Source organism: Carya illinoinensis, chromosome 1 (assembly GCF_018687715.1).
Source record: "Carya illinoinensis cultivar Pawnee chromosome 1, C.illinoinensisPawnee_v1, whole genome shotgun sequence".
In the NCBI taxonomy this organism is placed as follows: Eukaryota; Viridiplantae; Streptophyta; class Magnoliopsida; order Fagales; family Juglandaceae; genus Carya; species Carya illinoinensis.
In genome coordinates, this window is record NC_056752.1 from 24,834,005 (window position 1) to 24,853,598 (window position 19,594).

The 19,594-nt window shown below is 37.7% G+C and overlaps 3 protein-coding genes across 5 annotated transcripts; all 3 read left to right on the top strand.

Annotated features, from left to right (window-relative positions):
* Positions 1 to 4,585: 4,585 nt before the first annotated feature.
* LOC122313845 (pentatricopeptide repeat-containing protein At1g06710, mitochondrial-like) lies at positions 4,586 to 13,597 on the top strand. 3 transcript variants are annotated; one of them, XM_043129122.1, is made up of 5 exons: positions 4,586 to 7,914; positions 9,066 to 9,271; positions 9,459 to 9,542; positions 13,161 to 13,285; positions 13,584 to 13,597. In XM_043129122.1, the coding sequence occupies exons 1-2, from the start codon at positions 4,909 to 4,911 to the stop codon at positions 9,108 to 9,110; spliced, it is 3,051 nt and encodes a 1,016-aa protein (XP_042985056.1). In that variant the 5' UTR covers positions 4,586 to 4,908; the 3' UTR covers positions 9,111 to 9,271; positions 9,459 to 9,542; positions 13,161 to 13,285; positions 13,584 to 13,597. The 3 variants fall into 3 exon arrangements, with proteins under 3 accessions (XP_042985056.1, XP_042985065.1, XP_042985071.1); XM_043129131.1 differs by lacking the exon at positions 13,584 to 13,597 and adding an exon at positions 11,755 to 11,832; XM_043129137.1 differs by lacking the exon at positions 13,584 to 13,597 and adding an exon at positions 11,789 to 11,832.
* On the top strand, positions 12,139 to 13,154 carry LOC122313870 (cysteine-rich repeat secretory protein 38-like; the record flags this gene model as incomplete). Its single annotated transcript, XM_043129157.1, is given in 2 exon segments — positions 12,139 to 12,573; positions 12,576 to 13,154. Coding segments are annotated over 2 exon segments (846 nt in total), but the record flags the coding sequence as incomplete, so codon positions are not given.
* On the top strand, positions 13,584 to 14,819 carry LOC122313862 (cysteine-rich receptor-like protein kinase 10). The gene is made up of 4 exons (XM_043129145.1): positions 13,584 to 13,709; positions 13,866 to 14,075; positions 14,210 to 14,444; positions 14,547 to 14,819. The coding sequence occupies exons 2-4, from the start codon at positions 13,964 to 13,966 to the stop codon at positions 14,740 to 14,742; spliced, it is 543 nt and encodes a 180-aa protein (XP_042985079.1). The 5' UTR covers positions 13,584 to 13,709; positions 13,866 to 13,963; the 3' UTR covers positions 14,743 to 14,819.
* Positions 14,820 to 19,594: the final 4,775 nt, after the last annotated feature.

A 19,594-nucleotide genomic window follows, 5' to 3' on the forward strand; every position in this document is an offset into this window, starting at 1 on the left:
AGTATATATATAAGAAAACCTACACATCTGTCCAGCAACAATGCTCAAACTATGCATCAAAAGATCAACATATACATATGTCTTGCCATTATGCTCAGCATATACATAAAACAAATACACATCTGTCCAGCCATTATGCTCAAGATATACATCAAAAGATCAAGTTACCATACATAAAAAGTTAAAGTTATCCTAGCCACTACAATGTACAAAAACAAACACCAAATATACTAAGATTGAGACAGAGAGTAGTGGAGTATTCTCGCTATGCCGCATTCATGTTATCAATATCGAAATTCATGATTTTCATCTTTGTCTTCTTTTTCTTAAGGTGTATCAATTCAGACCTGTCCCTTGGAGCCTTTCTTACTGCTTCCCATTTCTTAGTCATCAATATCTTCTTATCACTTTCCATGAGACTTAACACATCAGCAAAATCAATAAGTGATGATTCCTTGCATTTCCTTTTTCTTTCCCTTTCTTTTTCAACTTTCTTGCCTAGTGGTCTCTTGGCATTGACAGACACACTCTCGCAAATGTTATTACCCCATATTTGTATAGACTCTAAAATGGTAGAGCAGCCTCCCTTTCTCCTTGTTGACAAATGATCCATACCCACTTGTCATTTTGGTTTGTAAGTCCCAACAATGGTCCAAATTAAAGGTGGTTTTTGTATCAAATGGTACATTATCTTTGACTTTTCAATCTAAACACCAATCATAAAAATATAAATACATAGTTCATCGCAACTTTATAATAATTATTATCATACCTTGTCTTGTTCAGTGGTAGCACTTGGATGTATTGATTCAACTTAAGCCAAGCAAGCACAAAACATATTCGCACATTTTGGATGGTTGAACATCGATTAATCAACAAGACTACAGAATAGTCAAGCCAGTTAGGTTTTTTTAAAGCTTTTGAAGTAATCATGGATTCTTGTTCACAATTGTGTGGACTTTTAGTTGGCCTCCCATATAGCATCTATGTTAATGTTGAGCCAACCTGATACAAGGAGGTTGTCTTCCTCTATGGTGAAAGACACACCCTGTTGATATTTCTTAATTGGTGCCCTTACTTCCCATTCGAGTTGTGTCACTTTGATCTTGATCTCAACGTTATCATGGAAAATACTAGCCGTAGGGGATTGTTAATACATTTACCACTTTGCAAGAGAGTGGTAAATAAAGGATCTTCATCAATTTGTGGGTCCATCCTTTAACAATATTACATTGTACAAAGTCACCCCCCCCCCCCCCCCCACCCCAAAAAAAGTATTTATTTTAAAAAAACATGCCTAACAAATCAAAGAACAAGTAGACAGCTACTATAAAAGTTATAGAACAACAATTTTAGATATGCTTTCCCATAGCACTCAAAGTTTGCTGAATTTTCATATATGTTTTCCCACAACTAACACTCAAATATTGTATTCAAAGTTCTAGATATAGCACTCAAACATTGTACTTAAAGTTTCCAATGTAGCACTCAAAACATCAATCATAAAACTTAAGGCAAAATTATAGAACTCAAAGTTTTGAACTTAACTTTGGGTAGCAACTGTAGAACCCAAGCAAATTTCTAAACCTCAAACCATATAAAAATAGCTATCATAGCAAATTTCCTCATCAACTTTAAGGCAAAATGATTAGCACAATACTGAACTGAACTTTGGACAACAACCATGGAACCCAAGCATATTTTCTCTAAAGTTACCCACTAAGCTTTGGCTCAAATATAAGAAAGGACTAGTGGAAAAGGTAACCTTAAAAAAAAATAATATTAGATTGTTACATGAAATGCTCTAGTTCACCAAAAATAGAAATAGCCAAATAGGTCATCAACAATGTCAGAACTGTTCAAACTTTTCGCATAGGGTAGTGGTGCCAAGAAAACATTAAGATTTAATTAGCCAAATCATTTTAATACTATCACATGGAGTTAAAATATAGAGAACCGCTTCACAGCGGTCGGGCTGCAAATCTCACAAAAACAGCCCTCCATTCAACTCAAGCCACATAGAAAAAATACTGTAAGAGAAATACACTCCACCATAGAAAATCAAGGTTGAGACGTATGCTAGCCCCTTTCTCATTTGCACCGCCCTCTGCCCTTCTCTTCCTCGCTGCTCTCTGTGCACCGGCCTCAGTCTAACGCCAACACAAGCATCTTAGTCTGACACCGATGTCGACTAAAGCATCTCAGTCCGACGCCAACGCCGACGCAGCTCAGAAAGTGCCCCTCAAATCGCACTCATCTCTTCCTCGCTCCCCCTCTCTTCCTTCTCATTTTCACCGCCCCTCTCTGCCCCTCTCTTCCTCACTGCCTCTTTTTGCACCACCACAATCAAACACGTAATCTTAGAACTCTTATCAAACATGCAAAATGCAAAAACATCATTTCTTGTACAATCAATTTGCCAACAAACCAGGTAAGTCCAATCGGCTCATATCGATCCCAAAGATCATCGCGAGTCTACCCACCACTGGTTTTATTTTACAAAACAAGCAAGATCAAATAAATGGGGCATACCATAAATGGTTATCCCCGTGCAAAAAGGGGGGGGGGTTGAGCTTCAACGAAGAGGGGTTCTGAATTTCCTTCGAGTTGAGCTTCGACAAAGAGGGTGTGATTCGTGGAGAGTTCTCCTTCAGGTTGAGATTCGAAGAAGCCAACGCGATTGATGGAGAGTTCCTTTATGTTGAGATTCAACGAAGGGGGGTGCGAGAGGAGTTCCTTCAGGTTGAAATCATGCAAAAGAGAGATTGCCCTTTTCTGATGTTTGTTGGTTTAGGATAAGTGTGGTGGAAGTCATACGTGTAACTATGTGATTGGCAGGCTGTTATTTGGCTAATAACAGCCGGACCGGTCCTAAGGAATTCTCTAAAATATTATTACTGTAATTCAATTCATCACAACAACTTTAGGTTTATAGTTTAACCAAAACTTATTGACACGTTTGCATTTTTTAGAAATTTCTTCCACGTCTTGCAATCTCCATTGTTACAAGTGGAATTGAGATAATAATAATAAAAGCTGGAAGTATCAATTAATAGTTCATGTTACCCGCATAAGAGAGAGAAGTAACAACTAACTAATACCTTTATTGAAATTTGTTTAAGGAAAAGAAGATTTGGGGACGATAGCCTCAAAATTTAGTAAATCAATTTTGAAACATGTTAATAAAATCCTAGAACAGGCATAGGATAGTTTTTCGTGGGAAGGTCGTTTAAGGATATGATTTTCACGAGCAGGGGAGAAAGATCTGAGGAGAGAAAAATAATATAACAAGAAGAGGGTTAAATCGAGTAATTCTACGTATAATCATGAAGTGCATAAACGTCGCATAATCGTTTTGGAAAAGAGTGAGGTCTATTAATAAAAAAATTATTATTTTTTCATGTAGGTTTCATGTTTTATTCATTTTTTTAAAACAATTACGTGTCGATTGCACAATTTACGATTGTAAATATCTTTTCTCAAATTTCTATTTAGAGACATATATTGAGTTAGTGGAGCTCATAACTAAACTTACACAACAATGCCTAATCTTTTATGTTTAAATTAGTTAAATTTTTGCTAATATTGCATGTGTCAATGTGGATGCTCTAAAACAAATGGCTTCTTCAATACCATTGTTGAGGCTGGACTTAAGTAAGTGAATGTTATAAAGACTGCACATCCACCCAATAAGTGGTTTTAAATCAAAATGATCTTTTGGATTAATTATAAAATTACTTTTGGCTGTTAAATTGGTTATTTCTAGACTTTTGAATTTGAATCAATCCATTCATGTATTCTCAATTTTGGTCGATTAGGTCATTCTGTCATACATTCGTTAGATCGACAAATGGAATCCTTGTCACGTGACACATAAACTATATTATCACCAATCAAAATGTGCCACATGTCACATCATCAAGGGGTAGCCATCCTGGCCCTCTGGCCACCCTCTTGACTGTTCCTCCTCCCCTTCTGATTTTTGTTTAATATTTTATAATTTTTTTAATTTAAATTATTTATTATTTATTTTGCCTTGTTTGAGATATTTTGATTAATAATGATGCGGCTTACGTGCTGCGTGATGAGGTTCTTTTTAGCCGATTTAACATATATGTGACAAAATAATTAAGCTGACTGAAATTGAGAATAGATGGATAAAAAAGTTAATTAGATGTGATTTTGATTGTGAGTTGATATGAAAGTTAAAAATTAATTAAAATATTATTATGATATAATTTTTTAATATTATTAATATTTTAAAATTTATAAAAGTTGAATTATTTATTATATTTTGTTGAAAATTTTAAAAAATTATTATAATGAGATAAAATGAAATAAGATGAAACATTTCTTATATCCAAACGTGGCTTAAAAGTAAAGGAATCGATGATCAACCGTGTGAGGGCTAAACTATGAGGTTATTTCAATATTTAATTTTTATTTATTTTAAAATAACGTTTTTCTCCCAACTAGATTAGAGAAACTTCTTTCAATTCATATTAATTTTTTTTTTTTTTTTTTTTTTTTTTATAAATATATTATGTAACTGTTATTGTAACATGCTCAATTTATTTACATTTTGTTCATTACTTGAACCCCGAGTGATATTCCTCCCCCCGCCTGCGGCTACCTTCTGTGCCTAACTCCAAGCGCAGAATCGTTGGTGCTGGCCATAGTCGAGAAACCAGTGGGATTCTCGTCAGAAGTAACCTGATCCCTTCACCCTCATCCCTCTTCATTTGTCAGACCAAGTTGGCCGTCACTGGCCGTACTTGCCGAACGTCTCTCCTTTGCTCTTAGCGTGCACATTTTGCTTGCACGGGCTGGATTACCCACACGCCGCCATACCTTAAACCCCTAACCCACCACTCGACTTCAAAGAAATTCTAGCTGTCTCATCAAAGAATGAGCAAAAGAGGGATGAAGACTCTCCTCCCTGCAATCTCTCCCTCTCTTAGGTCCAACCCCACCTTCCCCTCCAAAGCTCCACTCCCATTCCTCCATTCATCCAAAATTTGCCGCCATAACTTTCAAACTTCCGGCCAAACTCTCTTCTCCATCGTTGCCAGTTTCATGTCCACCTATTCGCAAGACAATCTCGAAGGACTTGTCGATCCCCATGACCCGGTTTTACTGGAGAATTCGCGTGTCGAGTCAGTCTCGGCCGAAGACTTTGCCTTTCTTCGTGACTCTTCGGTGGATCATGATGCTGATGGTGGGTCTTTGGGGCTGAAATTTGAGTCCCATAGGTATTCGCATGATGCTGTTTTGATATCAGATGCTATTCGGGATAATAATGATGGGTTTGGTGACAAAACCCATAAGTTTCTTAGGCAGTTTAGGGAGAAATTGAATGAAACTCTGGTGGTAGAGGTGTTGAATCTTGTACAAAATCCTGAATTGGGTGTCAAGTTCTTTATATGGGCAGGGCGGCAAATTGGTTACAGACACACAAAGGCGGTGTATGATGCATTGTTAGACAGATTGGGGGCTGATAATGATGAGAGAATACCGGACCACTTTTTACGAGAGATTAAACATGATGATATGGAATTATTTGGGATCTTGCTTAATGTCTTGATTCAGAAGTGTTGCCAAAATGGGTTTTGGAATTTAGCTTTGGAGGAGCTTGGGAGGCTCAAGGATTTTGGGTATAAACCCACAAGATGGACATACAATCCATTGGTTCAGGTGTTTCTTAAAGCTGATCGGTTGGACACTGCTTATTTGGTTCATAGAGAGATGTCAAGTTCGGGGTTTAGTATGGATGGTTTTACCATAGGTTGTTTTGTCCACTCTTTGTGCAAAGCAGGGAGGTGGAGGGAAGCTCTAGCGTTGATTGAGAAGGAAGATCTTGTGCCTGATACAATTCTTTATACAAAAATGATATCTGCGTTGTGTGAAGCTTCACTTTTTGAGGTAGCTATGGATTTCTTGAACATAATGCGGTCTAGTTCTTGCATTCCTAATGTTGTGACGTATAGGACTTTGCTTTGTGGGTGTTTGAGAAAAAGACAGCTGGGTAGGTGTAAGAGAATTCTTAGTATGATGATCACAGAAGGTTGTTATCCGAGTCCTAGGATTTTTAATTCCCTTGTTCATGCTTATTGTCGATCTGGAGATTACTCTTATGCCTATAAGTTGATTAATAAAATGGTAAAATGCAATTGCCAGCCAGGTTATGTAGTTTACAATATATTGATTGGTGGTTTATGTGGAAATGAGGAGTTACCAAGCTCAGACATGTTGGAATTGGCTGAGAAAGCCTATGGTGAGATGCTTAATGCAGGGGTTGTATTAAATAAGGTTAATGTCAGCAATTTTGCTCGATGTCTTTGTGGTGCTGGAAAATTTGAGAGAGCATATAATGTTATTCGCGAAATGATGAGTAAGGGATTCATACCTGATTCTAGTACCTATTCTAAGGTGATTAGCTTTCTTTGTAATGCCTCCAAAGTGGAAAAGGCCTTTTTATTGTTTGAAGAAATGAAAAGGAATGGTATTGTTCCTGATGTCTATACATATACGATTTTAATTGATAGTTTCTGTAAAGCTGGTCTTATTGAACAGGCTCGTAAGTGGTTTGACGAAATGGTAAGGGATGGTTGTGCCGCTAATGTGGTGACTTATACAGCTCTTATACATGCATACCTTAAAGCTAGGAAACTGTCCAAAGCAAATGAACTCTTTGAGTTGATGTGTTCTGAAGGTTGCATTCCTAATGTTGTTACGTATACAGCTTTGATTGATGGCCACTGTAAAGCTGGAGAGATTGAAAGAGCTTGCCAAATTTATGCCAAAATGAAAGGTAATGTTGAAACCTCTGATGTAGATATGTATTTTAGGATTGAGGACGGTAATTCCAAAGAGCCAAACATTTTTACATATGGAGCATTGGTCGATGGTTTGTGCAAAGCTCACAAGGTCAAAGAGGCCCGTAATTTATTAGATGCTATGTCGATGGAAGGTTGTGAGCCAAACCATATTGTGTATGATGCTCTTATAGATGGATTCTGCAAGGCTGGGAAGCTAGATGAAGCACAAGAGGTGTTTGCTAAGATGTCAGAGCGTGGTTATAATCCTAATGTCTATACTTACAGCTCTTTGATTGACAGGTTATTTAAGGATAAGAGACTAGATCTCGCTACGAGAGTCTTGTCCAAAATGCTAGAAAATTCTTGTGCTCCTAATGTTGTCATCTACACAGAAATGATTGATGGCCTCTGTAAAGTTGGAAAGACAGATGAGGCCTACAAGCTTATGCTAATGATGGAAGAAAAAGGGTGCAATCCAAATGTTGTGACTTATACTGCTATGATAGATGGTCTTGGAAAAGTGGGTAAAGTCGAAAAATGCCTTCTGCTCTTGAGAGAAATGAGCTCAAAGGGTTGTGCTCCAAACTTGGTGACCTATAGGGTTTTGATAAATCACTGTTGTGCCAATGGCCTTTTGGATGAGGCTCATAAACTTTTGGATGAAATGAAACAGACGTATTGGCCAAGCCATATATCAAGTTACCACAAGGTTATTGAAGGCTTCAACAGGGACTTTATTGCATCTCTTGGGCTTCTACAGGAGATTAGCGAGAATGATTCAGCTCCAATTGTTCCAGTGTACAAAATATTGGTTGATAGCTTTATCAAGGCTGGAAGATTAGAAGCAGCTCTGGAGCTGCACGAGGAGATTCCATCATCCTTCCCTATAACGGTTGCCAACAAGAATATGTATACTTCTTTGATTGAGAGCCTCTCCTGCTCTGGTAAAGTTGGTAAGGCTTTTGAGCTGTATGCAAATATGGTAAGGAGGGGTGGTGTTGTGGAGCTAAGTACATTTGTTCACCTTATCAAAGGGCTCATCTATATTAACAGGTGGGAAGAAGCACTTCAACTATCAGATAGCATTTGTCAGATGGTCAGTCCCCCTTTCTCTCTGTGGGTGCGTGTGTGTGCTTTGTGCTTTTTTCAAGCTTCAAATACATTACAGAAGCAATGTTTTCCATAATGAAGTGCTTGGTTCTCAATAATTTATCAAAGATTGGCACCTACTGAGATTCCCATTTAAGTAGTGAGATTCCTTCCTGCTTAAATTTGTAAGTCCTACTATACTCATTTGAGAGAACTGCCCTTTCGATGTAATAGACCTTGAGTAGGTTGTAATCAATCCAATGTATCAGACTACACTAAGATACAGTATGTATCCCGGAAAAGGATCTAAAAATATTCTAATTGCAAAAATCGGCTTAAAATGTGAATTCTTTATTCCTCAAACTTCTTTATTGAAAGTGCCATCATTATTTGTCATCACCACATTAGTTGTGTACTGCTATGGCTGTGCATGAGTGTATGTCCCCATTGTGACTTTTCTGACCTGCACCTTTTGCACGTATGAAAATTGAAGTTGATCTGAGACTAAGAGACAGCTGCATGGCACTCCAAATAAAAATAAATTTGGGTATTGTGTTTCTTGAGATCAATATTGGTTTATGACTTTGCAGCTGCTAGGAGCATATTTTGTTATTTATCCCACATTTGCAAAAGAATCATTTGTGAGGTTGCTAATTGGGTCAAGCAAAATCGATCAACCTGATGAACTCCCCTTACTAAAAGTTATATATTTTCCTAATCAATTTGTCATCCATAATTAAGAGTCTCAGATTTAGTGTTCAATAAACTGACCCTCTACTGAAGTTGATGAGATTTGGTTGGGTTGGGACGCTGGACCCCTTGGATGGTCGATCAGTTATTGATGAATTACATGATAAAAGCTGCCTTTTTAGCTGTGTTAGAAAAGCATAAAGCCACATCTGGTGGAGTGGGCAATCCTGGTGTAGGCATGCATGAATCTTTTAGCATGGATTGCATGGCTTCATTCTGTGCGTGATAAATTGTGCTTGGTTTGTGAAAAACCAACAGAAGCTTGTACTTTTAATGCTTGGTGTTCCTTAAATTTTAAGTTTCCCAGTATGTTGTTGCTGCCTGCTCAAGAATTGATCGTGTCTAGTTAAATGCCTTACTGCTTGTTTGTCTTTTTTCTAATCACCATTTTCCCCCTTTTTTGAGCAGGATGTCCATTGGCTTCGACAAGAAGAGATATTTAACAGTACTTAGGCATAAGCATATTTCGTACTTTTTCCAATGGTTGAAATAATGACATAATGGTGCATGGTAAATTTTTCTTAGAGGTAATGCTGGGAGACCACTCACTCTCAAGTCTCAATGTGCATGTATGAACACCCAAGGAAGTGATTGGGCATCGCATGTGGAACAAGGTATCAGTACTAGAAAGCTTTGATTTTTAATTTGGAGCAACTAGAAGTTGAATAAAGGTTGAAGAAAATATTTGGTTCTTCAATTATTCAGACCCATCTGGTCTGTAAGTCCTTAACTTCTTATTGAAAAAGAAAAAGGTCCTCTATAACTTTCTATCGGATTTATATTTTGCACCTTTGCTTACAGTTGATGCAGTTAATTGAGCATGATGCCAGTCAATGCTGCCAAAACTCTTCTGCTTCTGAAACACCCTTCATTTATCTTGACAAGGTTGGTGTTCATCCATATTATTCTTCAGTGACTTTAGTGACTTGTTCTTTTATTATTTGATGGAAATAAAGAACCATTTCTTATGCTAACTTTCAAGTGAAATCATATCGTGCAGCTGCATTTTATTCTGTTGATGTTGCTTATTGACTATGCTTAATTTTCCTAGAATCAAATTTCCGCTGCTATAGTCTTTTTCGGTGCTTGATTGTGATAAGGTCTGTGTCACCGTGTTGGTTATCTTCTTACATATTCAGCTTCTGCAGTGGTGAGGATGTATGCATGGTTAACTTTTGGGTCTCATTGATGACATGAATCTATTCTTTCCCTCCAAAGTATTTTGATAAGTAAATTCATTTCATTAAAAGTGCAGAGGGGCGCAACCCTAGTAGACGGGTTGTATACAAGAGTTAACCCCATTAATGGTTAAAAGAAATTCAGAAATATTAGAAATATGATAAATATTATATGTCCCTGTCCATTTATAAAGTGATTTGACTGAAATATTTCTTCCATGGGCATCTCGCTATCTTCAAGGCATCCTGCATTCCTCCATATGCTCTATTAAACACAAAGGTCCATATAGGTTACAAAAAAGATCTTATCTATTTTAATTAATTGGGTCAATGGCGGAAAGATCTATATTATTAGGCTTGATATTCTGATTGACATGGTGGTATAAATCTGGGCTGCGTATATAATTTTCATTATTAAAGATTGCTGTTGCACTTAAAAGAACTTTCAGAGTCAAGAACATGATCCACAGAAAATGAGCCCTAACTGAATTTTAGAAACATGGCACTTGAGAGCCCAAATGTGATTTTTTTAAAGTTCACTGAAGGCAATAACATCATTGTCCAATGAGGACATTACTCATGCCACATTATAAAAAAGCTTAGGAATATACTTGGTTACTTTGCATAACATCTCTAAGTGTTTCAGAAGCTAACATACTTATAAAAAAAAAAAAAAGTGTTTCAGAAGCTAACAATTTGCAATATAGGTGCTTGGGGTTAGCATTACTTCCTTTTAGTGTTTAATAAACTGATTTGTTTGAAGAAACACCAGATGTTTTCAGATTACATCAACAAATTTATTGTTTCAGGTTTTGTTCTTTTCCCTTATGTCCTTTTAAAGAGAAGTTTATTGTCGATAATAAATATAGCTTATTTAAACAGAAAGGAAAAAAAGCCCAGGAATCTTGCTGTAGGATTCTTAGGAGCCAAACACATACCCGCCCAAGATAATTAGTCGAGAACCAGAGCCTTATCTAGGGCAGTGAAAGTTCTCGGATACCTCGTCATCAAAAAAAAAAAAAAAAAAATTAACTAGGGGTGTAACAAAAACCGTGAAACAGACCGAACTGACCTGATTGGACTGAACCATTTCTATGTAAGATTTGGTCCGTTTCTGTTTCTAATTTTGGAAATTTTAACATTTCGGTTTGATTCCGGTTTTGAGCTTTTTTATACCAGACTGAACCGAACATAATGTACTATAATATTTAAAATATTCTATGTACATTATACATAATGCAAAAATAATAGTTATAGCATGAGATTTTAGCCTTATTATTTATGCTCACATATTAATATAAACTTACTCTTATGCATGAATATTGATATTAAGTTATTAGTTTGCTAAGTAAATTATATAGCATCATGGTATATCTTGTTACCAATTGTAACTGAACTGTTCAGTTTTCCCACTATATTGGTCGGTCTCAATTTCTTAATTTCTAAAACTGAACCATTGGTATGCTCAAAAACCAACTGAACAAAACCCATTTTAGCCCTATAAATAACTGATTTCTGTTACTAATAAATAAATATCCCTAGGGGTTGGTTCAAGTGGTAAGGGCCTTGGTCTTGGTGGTCTGCTTCCTCCAAGGTTCAAATCCCACTGGATGCAAACAATTTATAGGGGCCATCAGACTAGGGGATTTTCCACAAGGCCTGTGCACCCTTGGGATTAGTTGGGACACTGTTCCCAAACACCCAGTGCCAATAAAAAAAAGCTAATAAATAAATGATTGATTTCTGAAACTAGTTAATATTCAGCTTCCCCTTTTAGAGGAATGAAATTCGAGGGATGCGGTCCTCTGCAAGAAATCTTAGAAAGAAGTTCTTGAAGTGTTTTTCATTTCTTTTGTCCTTGAATCTTTTTGCAAGTCTTGACGAGAATCACTGGTCTTAAATGTGGATGAGTTTTATAGAGCATATGTAACACCTGACCCAATCCTGGCCCAGGCCTGCGGTGAAACCCAGCCCACCACAGAAATGGCACCATGTTGGTAAGTCTTTTTCCTCCTTTTCCCTCTTTTTCTCATTACCCCTTAATGATTTCCTTCTTCCTCTTCAGTTTTTTTTTTTTTTTTTTTTTTTTTTTCTGTCCTGATTCCCTCTCCTCCCCGTCACTTTTTCTTCTCCTCATTTCCCTCTTTCTCTCTTTACCCCCGATGGTTTCCTTCTTCCTCTTCAGTTTTTTTTTTCTCTCCCAATTCCCTCTCTTCCCCGTCACTTTTTCTCCTCCCCATTTCACTCCCACGTTTTTTCTTCTTACCTAACATGCAGACGTCTCTCTCTCTATTTCTATGTGATTTCTACCGACCAAGCCCTACCCAGCCCCAACATCTCTCTCTTCTCTCTGTGTTCGGTTCCTAAACCATTTCTGTGTAGACAAACAGGGAACCTACACCAGTAACAGTACCGAGAAGGCAAACCTTGAAAACCTCCCCTCCTCCCTATCCTCCAACACTAAAATCGACTATGGCTTCTACAATTCCTCTTATGGCGAATATCCTGACCAACTATATGCAATTGGACTTTGTAGAGGGGATATTGAGCCTGGCGCCTGTTGCAGTTGCCTCAAAAACTCTACATATCTTCTCAATCGGCTCTGTCCAAATAAAAAAGAAGCAATAGGTTGGTTTGACGAATGCATGTTGCGCTACTCAAACTGCAATGTATTTGGTCTCATGGAAGATACTCCCGAGTTCTTTTTGTCAAACATCGATAATGCATCAGCCCTGGCAGGACTTTATTGGATAGCCTGACAGGTTGAGCTGCATCAGGTGGTTCTCAACGTAAGTTTGCAGTAGGAAATGCAACAGAACCAAACTTCAAAACGCTCTATGCACTTGTGTGGTGCACTCTGGATTTGTCTGAGCAGGATTGCAGTGAATGCTTATTTGAGGCAATTGGGAAAATTTCGAATTGTTGTGAGGGAAAGCTAGGCAGGAGAGTTGTTGGACCTAGCTGTAGTTTAGATTTTCAGATTTACATCTTCTATAACGTCACAGATAATATTAATGCACCTACACCATTGCCATCGCCTCAACCAGTGCCACCAGTATCTCTATCTCCTCCTTCATCCGTAACCAATATTACTGCTTCAAAAAGTAATCAATTGGGACTAGCACGTCTAATTGTCAACGGGGCCGTCTGAGGGACTTTTGATCATGGATGTTCCATCTTGTTTTGAAGTATCGTGAATTTTGGTTTTTTAACATTATATTTTGTTCTCTCTCTCTCTCCCCCTCATTTTTATCTTAAGATGGATTTTTTAACTTTATGATTCAGAGCCAGAACTTCTAATATGAACATTTTCTGGATTTTACAGGAAAGGAGAATAACAAATCTCCAACTGTTATCATTATAGTTGTCCCGGGTTGTAGCTTGTGTGGGACTGATTAATCTCCATTTGTAACTATTTAAGAGTGAGGAAACAAAGGAAGAAACCAGAAAGTAAGTGAAGAAATTGGTTCATTCTGGTTCCTTTAGAATTTTAACTGAAGCTGGTTTATAGATTATGTAGTTTTTAACTTTAAAGTTTAAATAACATCAAATTAGAGAATTTTATGAAATTACTAATTCTACTAAAATAATTAAAACATATGACATGCAATCCCTGTGGTTTGGGAAATTTTAACATGAATGATTCATTTTGAAAGGCTCTTTGTTGTTCCATGAAAGAACTTTATATTGTATTGCTCCTCTTTTAACAATGTACCTATAATTGGCATAAATATTGATTTATTTCCAGGTGAGGCTGTGGATGAGGTTAGAAGTGCAGTCATTGCAATTTGACTTTGGTATTATCAAAACTGCAGCAGAAAACTTTTCTGATGCAAACAAACTTGGACAAGGTGGATTTGGTTTTGTTTACAAGGTGATCTAATTCTTCTTCTTTTTTTTCTTTTTTTTTTTCTTTCTTTCTTTCTTTCTTTCTTTTTTCTAGGAAGGTGTACTATATATGCATTATGTTAAATCCAGAATTTGGAACTGTGAGTGAATTAAATATGCTTTATCTTAATTTATTTTTCAGGGCGAGCTTTCAGATGGTCAAGTTATAGCTTTGAAAAGACTATCAACAGATTCTGGACAAGGAGATCTAGAATTTAGGAACGAGGCCCTCTAGTGGCTATGCTTCAACATCGAAATTTAGTTAGAGTCTTAGGCTTTTGCTTGGAAAGAAATGAAAGGCTTTTAATTTATGAGTTTGTGCCCAATACAAGCCTTGATAACTTCATTTTTGGTACGATTGGACTTCTACTATAACCTTTAGATCATTGCATTCATGTCAATTTATTTTGGGATGCATGTCTTCTATGAGGATGGACTTCCCCATATTTACTTCGGCTCAGTCTTATGTTTATGTTGAATTTGCAGATCCAATCAAACGTACTAATTTGGATTGTGAGAAGTGCTGGAAAATAATTATAGCCATTTCTCGAGGGCTTCTTTACCTTCATGAAGATTCTCGACTTCCTATTATTCATCATGATCTCAAAACTAGTAACCTCTTAGATTCAGAGATGAACCCAAAAATTTCAGATTTCAGTGTAGGAAGATTGTTTAACCTCGATCAAACTGAAGACAATACGAGTAGAATCATGGGGACCTAGTAAGTATCCAAGCCAAATAGAGCTAATTTTACTTTGATCTTCAGAAGTAACGGTTAGGAAGTTCTAACAAGTATTTTTCTACTATCTTTATGAATGTGCAGTGGGCATATGGCTCCAGAGTATGTACTGGATGGACAATTCTCAGTGAAGTTTGGTGTTTTTAATTTTGGTGTCTTAGTTCTAGAGATAGTAAGTGGACAGAAAAATAATTGCTTCCGGAAGGGACAGAATATAGAGGATCTTCTAAGCTATGTAGGTACACGTAGCCGATTTAGGGCAGGTTTGGTAAATATGTAACTCAAAATTCTTATCTTATCATTACAATTTATTCAAATTTTTATACAAAATATAATAAACAATTCAACTTTTTTAAATTCCAATTCAACTTTTTCAAATTCCAAAACAATAATAATATTCAAAAATTATATTTTAAATTTCCATCTCAACTCAAAATTCTCATCTTACTCGGAAAGCCAAAAATAGATGATAAATCAATCCTTTTTAGATATATATTTCTTTTCTTTGCCTGCCTTTTTCTTTTTCTTTTTCTCAAACAAGTATACTCTTGCACTCCAAAATAATATATTCCTCAGCTTCACTAGATGGTGTACCTTAGCTTTCCTCAATAGAACAATTCATCAAATCGTAAAGAAAGTGAGCTTTAAGGGAAATTGTACCCCATTTATCTTATCTTGCAGGCATGGAAAAATTGGGGGGACGGAACAACTTCAAATGCTGTAGATCCAGCAATATTGAATGGGGGTGCAACATCTGAAATAATGATCAGACGCATTCACATTGGACTATATATTGTGTGTTCAAGACAATGTAGCTAACAGGCCAACCATGGCCGCTGCTGTACTTATGCTTTACACTTCATAGCTGCTCTGTCACTCTGCCAATGCCCTCACAACCTGCATTCTTTATTCACAGCAGTAGTTAATCACATATATCCTCGCAATCGGAGCATAATATAGGGGATCAGACAAAGTTGATCACTCTAAAAACCCAAGCCTCAGACAACCAAGGTTTCGATTACTAAGCTATATCCTCGCTAGTGTTTGATGATTTGGAGATGCAATACAACTATTTTACTCTCTCATTTCTCTTTTTGGAATGATTTTCTCTCGAAAATCGTAAAAACTCTTCTCATTGACTCTTTTTTTTTTTTTTTGAATCAGAAAATGCAATCTTGATATTAATCACAATGCTGTCCATCAGCCATTACAATAGATTGAATACAATCAGCCACACAATCTATATCTATTAATTCATTGTCTAACTGCACAGCTTTCCTTGCTAGTTGATGAACAACACCATTTAACTCCCTCCTCACATGCTGAATTTTCCAAGTAGAATTACCAAAAAGAGTTCTTATGTCTGAACAAAAGAAGTTAAGCTTCCTTGCCCTAGCCTCCAAAGATGATGCTGCTTGGACCACCTGAGTAGAATCACCTTAAAAAATTAAGTAATCTAGGCCAAGATCTTGATACAATAAAATAGGAGTGATTAAGCCCCTAGCTTCAGCAATTGTAGGATTAACACAATAAAACATAGGCTTCATCAAACTTGCAAAAACCAAACCAGAACGATCTCTTAGCATCACACCAACTCCAATTTTATTATCAATACTACTAGGGACAACCGTACAATGTCCCGGCTGTGGCCTCACGACTGACGTGGCAACTGTTGATAATATTTAAAAAAAAAAACAAAAACAAAATGCGGGGAGGAGGGAAATTCATTTTGAAGAAAATTTTGCATAGCGAAACCAAAACTAGAGAAAAAAAACACCCTCACCGTCATGCTGTCTTTGGTTGTTGTCTTCCGTTGTTGTCGCCGTTGTCACATACTCATAGCTGTGAGTTGCGACAAGGCGTGTGAGAGAGAGGTCTAAGAGATTTCGTCAGCATTTCTTCTGGGTCTTCATTTGCATTTATGGGCATTTCTGGGTAAGACTTGATCCTTTTCTTGTTTTTTGTTCTTCTTTGATGGATTTCGCACTAGATGTAATGCCCGTCCTTGTGGTGGGTCCTTTCAAAAATGATTTTAAGAGAATAAATGGGAATTACGGTTCCTTTTTAAATTTCTTTTCCTTCCATGCCAAGATACAAAAGACTCAATGTTTATAAATAAAACATGTTTCTTAATTTAAAAGGTTATAGCGGAAAACATTAAAATTTTAAATTTAATTCTCTCTTATAGAACGTTATGCCTAGGCTTTCGTGCTCTTCCCCTGGGGCCATGTCCATCCTAGCGCGTCATTTTCATCTTGCCTCTGGGAGGGCACACATAAAAATTAAAATGAGTCGATGACTCATAAGCATTACTTCATACAATTAAATATAATAACATCAATTTTCAGTCATGCATTGATCACTCTATACATATCATACATAGACATTCATTTCATTTTAAAATGTTGTGAGGTGGGGTTTTTCTTTAAAAATAGTCCTTTTCTCGTAAAACAGTTCCTCACACCTCGCTGCCTTCATTTCTTAAAGAGTCTTATCATGCATACATCTTTTCTTAGCATGCATCCATTCTTTCTTATCGCTTTAATTGCCATTGCACACTGTTACGCCCCGTGTGTGAGGGTTAGCGGTCTTTTGGACTTGATTTCGCCCGTGGCCACGGGTTAGGAATCTATTTCGTTAGGGTGCAGCACTGGGTGCACTACCAATACTACTTACTCGGCATTATAATTTGCCCAGTCCAATCCTTTGGTACCCTTTCCATTTATTCATATGGTCGTTACGTCTTTTCATACATTAAAGCATTCAGTCCTTTTTAGTTCTTTTCAGTCCTTCAATCCTTTCATTCTTAAAACTCATTTAAATGCATGGACTTAAACATCATCTTTCATGGCATCATAGGGGATCAGAGTGGTTTTCGTTGGAGATGGAAAATTTGCCCGCCGGGTTTTATCAATTTGCAAATTCTTCCTCAATTAGTTAAAAGAAAACATCAATTCATGCATCCTTTAAAGCATCAGTTAATAGGGGTATTTTAAAACACTTTCTTATCGTCGTTTAAAGCATTGCTTAAAGCATGAGGCCTAAGCCTCGCATTTCCTTTCGTGAAAATACATCCATTACATCATCCATTCATATGCATACACTTATGTACTTGGGGTGCGTAAAAATGGGCTACCAATGAGGGTCATTACATACTTATACTTGAAAAATTATATTTAGTGTTCTTTCGTAAAGCGTGTTTCGTAAAGAAAAGCATTTTGTTTTCATTTTGGTTTATTTAGAAAACTCTAGAAGAGTCTGAACACGTAATATTTACCTAGACTCCATGCCATACTCATTCCATGCAGTCCATTTGTGTGCGTGTTAAATAGCAACCTACATGCATACACATAACCTCACACCATTTTCTATCTAATGCATAAGCAACTATATTAGAAATAGAACTACGCTTCACTTGGAACACTCTTCGTCCATCCCTGTATTCTTACATGCCATTTACTATACTAAACTCTTCGGGGTCTTATCCTTTAAAGTGAATCTCCGTGATTCACCTTAGAATTAAGACACTAGGACTTTCGTCTTACTCTTCTATCAACCACATTCCAATGCATGACTCAGACCAACTAAGTCATGCATCCCGATCCTAGACAACATACCCATTATTATCTTCATGTATCCTAGCCCATACTCAATCCTCATTCCCAGCCAAACATGCCACATGATTTTAAGCCAACTCTGAGGCTTAAACATCATGTAGTCATGCTTAGGACAAATTACCTATTATATATGGTAAATTCGTCCGGTACACGTGTCTCACTAGAGGCACATGTACCTTACCCTTTTTCACCTAAGATCAACTTATAGTCCAATGAACGCCCGCTTGTATAAACAAGCTCCATTCTCCGATACCAACTTCTATTCAAACCTGGTCAGCAGGACTTTCCTACTTCCCAGCCCCTTTACAAGTTCATCCCAACACTTGACACGACAGGGCTCCATTCACCGCTACATCTATGTCACATCACGTAGCTCGAGATAAATCCCTAGTTACGGCACAACACCAGTCATGCTACCGTTGTGTTACTCTTATACTATCCCATCACTTCACACATACTCTAAGCCATAATTCAACTACAAGGCGACACCTGTCACATCGGACTACAGGCCACATCACAATTATTTTTCGACACCGTTATACAGTTATGTGCTCTACGCTCCTCTACTATGCAACCATCTTTTTATTCGTGACACGCCATACGATGCATCGCTACACAACATGGAGTACGCATCCTGTGTACTCCCTTCGCTACATCACGTATTATCACAATGCACACCATACGGTGTGTCGCTACACGACATGAAGCATACACCACATGTACTCTCTTCATTCTACGCCACATGTCACTACAGCGCATGCCACATAGTGCGTCGCCACACTACATGGAGTACACTCCATGTGTATTCCCTTCACAACACTACACCGCATTACAATTACGGCATACACCTCGCACCAATACTTCACAGCACAGCCTACGACACTACACAACACACTACACAATTACGCCCAACACTTCACTACACAACCACAATTCACTCACAACTATGCAGCAAACTCGACAATACTAACAGCACAGTTCACAACCTATCAACTAACATTTATCATAAATAACAAGAGATAGAGGGTTATACCATCGACAGGATAACCCGTGCGGTGCTTGCTGCTCGTCATAGTCAAAGGTGCTGGAAGAGTTGTACGTGGCGGTTAAATTGTGTACAGTGGTTGTTTGGGTTACTAAAGGTGGCTATGGGTGTGGTGAGCGAGGAAAGGTTTGGTCGTGGCCCTAGACTGGTGGCCTCAAGGCGGTGCTGAGGTGGCACACTGAGAAAGCACGGTGGTCCATGGAGGTGCTTTGGGCCGTGGGTCTCAAAGCATGGGAATTGAGAGGAAGAGCTAAGGGAGCTTGGCTAGGCATGGAGGAGCTTGAGGGAGGGGTGGGGGAGCTGTGGTGGTGAGGTGGTGACTAGACAATGGTCCATGGCGGCAGATTTGGCTATGTAAGGTGGGAAACTCACGTGAGAGAGTGGGGGAGAGTGAGAGAGGTGGGGACTTCGGTTGGGCATGGGAATAGCTAGGGGAGGTCGTGGGTGGCTGAGGATCACGGTGGTGGTAT